General features: G+C 42.1%; 1 protein-coding gene across 1 annotated transcript; it reads right to left on the reverse strand.

Moving 5' to 3' along the window:
* Positions 1-3,201: 3,201 nt before the first annotated feature.
* On the reverse strand, positions 3,202-4,029 carry LOC101651657 (stromal membrane-associated protein 1-like; the record flags this gene model as incomplete). The annotated part of the gene is made up of 1 exon (XM_045290145.1): positions 3,202-4,029. A coding segment is annotated over one exon (816 nt), but the record flags the coding sequence as incomplete, so codon positions are not given.
* Positions 4,030-4,034: the final 5 nt, after the last annotated feature.

Below are 4,034 nucleotides of genomic sequence, written 5' to 3' on the forward strand. Positions count from 1 at the left end.
CGTTCTTCTTTCCTCTAGGTGTGGAGAGACCAATAACTGCAGTCACTAACAAGCATTTAAGACCCAGTAGCTACTCACTGAAGTAGATTGTAGAACAATGTCTTTGTGGACTACGGTTTGGCCACTGACCTTAAAAGTCCTTTGAACAAGGCTGAGAGCTTCACAGAAAAAGATCTTCACAGAAAGGTCACATCTCTCCCATAGAACAGCAGGACAGTTTGGTTGGCTGACCTTGGGGTTAGTCCAGTGCTTTAGCCATTGCACCACCTAAAGCGAGACTAATAGAGTACAAAATAATAAAATTGTCATTGCTTCTTGAGGTTTAATGCATAAACATAAAATTGGGTAGCTTGATAAAATGCAGATTTTAATTCAGCAGGTTTGCAGGGTGGGGGTGAAGCAGAGGAGCCTGCATTTCTGACAAGCCTTCACATGGTGCTAATGTTGGTGTGGGACTGCACTCTGGGAATCATCTCCCTAGAGAATTTTGGACCCCTCAGTGCTTGCTGCCTTAGCATCTGCCCTATCCTCAGGGCCAACAATGAGAATAGAGATACCAGGAGGATAAGGGGAAGGTGGGGGGGCGAAAGGGAATTGATCACAAGGATCAACATATAACCTCCTCCCAGGGGGACGAACAACAGAAAAGTGGGTGAAGGGTGACAGAGGACAATGTAAGATATGAAAATACTAATCTATAACTTATCAAGGGTTCATGAGGGAGGCTGAGAAGGGGAAAAATAAGCTGACACCAAGGGCTCAAGTAAAAAGAAAATGCTTTGAAAATGATGGCAACATATGTACAAATGTGCTTGACACAATGGATATGTGTATGGATTATGATAAGAGATGTCAGAGCCCCCAATAAAAGTATTTAATAATAAAAAATAAAAGAATCTGCCCTATACCTGAGACCCCTTTCCACTCCTCGGCCCTCATAGTCTAGCCCATAGTGCCACTGTGCCTTCTCCTTTCCACTGCTCCCTTTCTTTCACAAAACAACTCCACTCTCTTCCTTTCCTATAATAAGCCACTTGTTGGAGCAACAGTAAGAGTAAGACATGAGTGATTAGTTGATCCCCAGACATGGATTCCTTGTTTTGGGGTTATTCAAGCAAAAGTTCAGTCTTTTACATTATAAGTAAGGGTTTACATTTTAACTAGTGGTATTTATGTCTGTGCTTTCCATTTTATTTTCTTCAATGGTCATATTTAATAGAAGTCACAAAGATGAAATATCAAGTTTAAATTCTATCCCAAATACAGGGTTGGTTCATATTTCCATCTACTAGTTGTCATTCAAAAAATAATACCCACATTACAAAACTATACCAATGGAAAACCTTCTTATGCCCTTTTCTGATGCCAAACATAAATGTTCAATAATATTTCTGATGTTTTGAAGAACAAGACAACAACAAAATAAAAACAGTACTCCGTTACCACCAGCTGAATAAATACTGTTCAGCACACTAGAGGGCATTGGTGGTTCAGTGGTAGAATTACCTTCCATGCAGATGTGTGTGCATTTCCAAACCCATGTATGTACCAAGAGACAATGGTGGCTTACATGTGATTATGATGCTGAACAATGAATAGGTACTATGCTGCTAACCAAAAGGTCAGTGGTTTGAATCCACCAGCTGCACTATGGGAGAAAGACGGCAAATTTACTTTTGTAAAGATTTCAGTCTTGGAAACCCTATGGGTTTCTGAGGTTCTACTCTGTTCTAAAGGGTCTTTATGAGTCAAAGTCAAGTTGATCATAACAGGATTAGTTTTGTTTTGTTGTAAATGATGCTGCCCAAACAAAGGCCTGTGGTAGAGAAAACCTGTAAGTGTTTGATTGCTATCTGAAAGGTTAGTGGTTTAAACCCACCTAGTGGCTTCCCGGACAGGGATCCCTGGAGATATAATGGGTTATGCACTGGGTGGCAGTTCAAAACCACCAGCTGCTCCATGGGAGAAAAAGGTGGCTTTCGTTTTACTCAATGTAAACAGTTGCAGTCTCAGACACCTACAGGGTAAGTTTTACCCTGTCCTGTAGGGTCACTATGAGTCAGAATTGATGGCAGTGAGTTTTTTTCAGTGCCTCCCAGGAGAAAGATCTGGCAGTCTGCTTCTGTAAAATTTGTAGCTGAGGAAACTCTGGGACAGTACTGCTCTGTCGCATTGGATCACTATGAGTTCAAGTTGACGCCATAACACTTGACTAGTCACTATGATGTTGAACAGGTTTCGTTGGAGGGTCCAGAATAAGGTAAAATAGGCCTTGTGAGCTACGTCCAAATCAGCCAAAGAAAGCCTGGAAGTTGACTTGAGGGCCACTAACTACAAAGCACTTATACAGGAAAATTCTGGTTCAATTTCGTGAGCACGTTACTGTCCTTTCATGTAAGTATTGGATTGCTAAATGCAAGGTCAGCAGTTCAAACCCACCAGCTGCTCCCTGGGAAGAAAGATGAGGCATGTCAGAAGATACAAGTGGGCTTATGAAACCTTTCTATATATGTCACATCAAAATATAGTGCCAGTCTAGGAAATAGGCCTTGGTCTTTTCAGGGCCAAGATTGAGCTTCCTATGGCTGTGGCAAAGGCAAACCTTGTGCCTTCTTTATCTAGTTAATTATCTGTGTTAATGAGTTTTTAAATGGACAAGATTATGACTCATGTACATATAAGTGAAGAACGTATTAAACTCACTAATGAAAGCAATAGTAGGAAGCTATAACCCATTTTCAAAGGATAATTCGGACACATAGATATACATGCAATCAAGAACACAGAAAGTAATTCCTAATAGATATAAAGGTGACCAATATCACACAGCTAAGAATAAATTACATCTCTGGTAAAACTTATTTGCATGTGTATAAAAATAATTTGCATTTTCCTTTTTTTTACAGCTTACCATCTGAAAGTAAGCCCATTACAGTTATCTCTACTCTAACTCATGATCACCCCAAATGTTACAGAATAGAATTGTTCCATTGGGGTTTTCTTAGTTGAAATCTTTGTTTGTTTGTTTTTGTTTTTCAACCTGCTTTTCACCACATCAAATTTAATCAGTACAGACCAGCACACGGTCAATCAGATCATTCTTAATATGAATGAATGGGGGGAAAAGAAAATATGTACATGAAGAAACAGGAACTAGCTGTGTTTTAGCAGGAATGTCAGGTGGTAGTTCTGGATGAGACTTGTATTGCATTTTCATTTCCAAAGCTGTGTGCTGAGAGTGTGACCCGATGAGCTGCCAGGCCATCCTGCCGTCGTGCTGGGGGGCTGGCCAAAGCCCACTGTGGGGTTTGCACCGGTGATACCCAGGCCAGCCATTTGCTGGTTCGTCTGTGAGAGACTCCACTGGGGCTGCTGAGCTTGCGGCACACCGAACTTACTCTGGGACGCAGCCATTCCGCCAACATTTTGAGGAAGTGGCATCACACCAGTTTGTGCATTCCCCATAAACCCATTAGGTATGGGCACGCCCACCATCATATTTGTGCTCTGTCCCATTACATTTCCCATAAGGCCAGGAGCTGCAGACACAGGAACTCCCATTGCTGGAAAACCTTGAAATACAGTTGGTGCTTGTGAGGTAAATGGTATATTTGTGGGCCCCATAAACACACCAGGCGTAGTCTGCTGCTGAATGGTCCCGGTACCATACAGAGATAAGATGGAATCTTTGGAGAGCTGTTTCTTTGTGGATTCTTCGGATTTTGTGGTTTGTTCAGTGAATAGATCCAGATCACCAGATGTTACTGTAGACACGGGGGCAGCTACTGGTCCAGTGGACGTCCCCTGACCTGGAGGCAAGGGATTCGAGATCATTGGTCCAAAGATGTCCGGGTCATCACTCAGGGCTGGCATCGTGGTTGTGTTCCCATTGGTTACTGGTGCTTCAGCAGGGCCATCAGGTCCTAAAAGATCCACAGTGGGCTCTGTGGTTTTCTTAAGGCTAGTACTTTTTTTAAGTTCCAATTGCTGATCTTCCTTCTTCTGCAGCTTTTCAGTTGTAAGAGGTTTTGAAG

This window comes from Echinops telfairi, unplaced genomic scaffold (genome assembly GCF_000313985.2).
Source record: "Echinops telfairi isolate 266 unplaced genomic scaffold, ASM31398v2 ScPeMD7_31;HRSCAF=116, whole genome shotgun sequence".
Taxonomy (NCBI): Eukaryota; Metazoa; Chordata; class Mammalia; order Afrosoricida; family Tenrecidae; genus Echinops; species Echinops telfairi.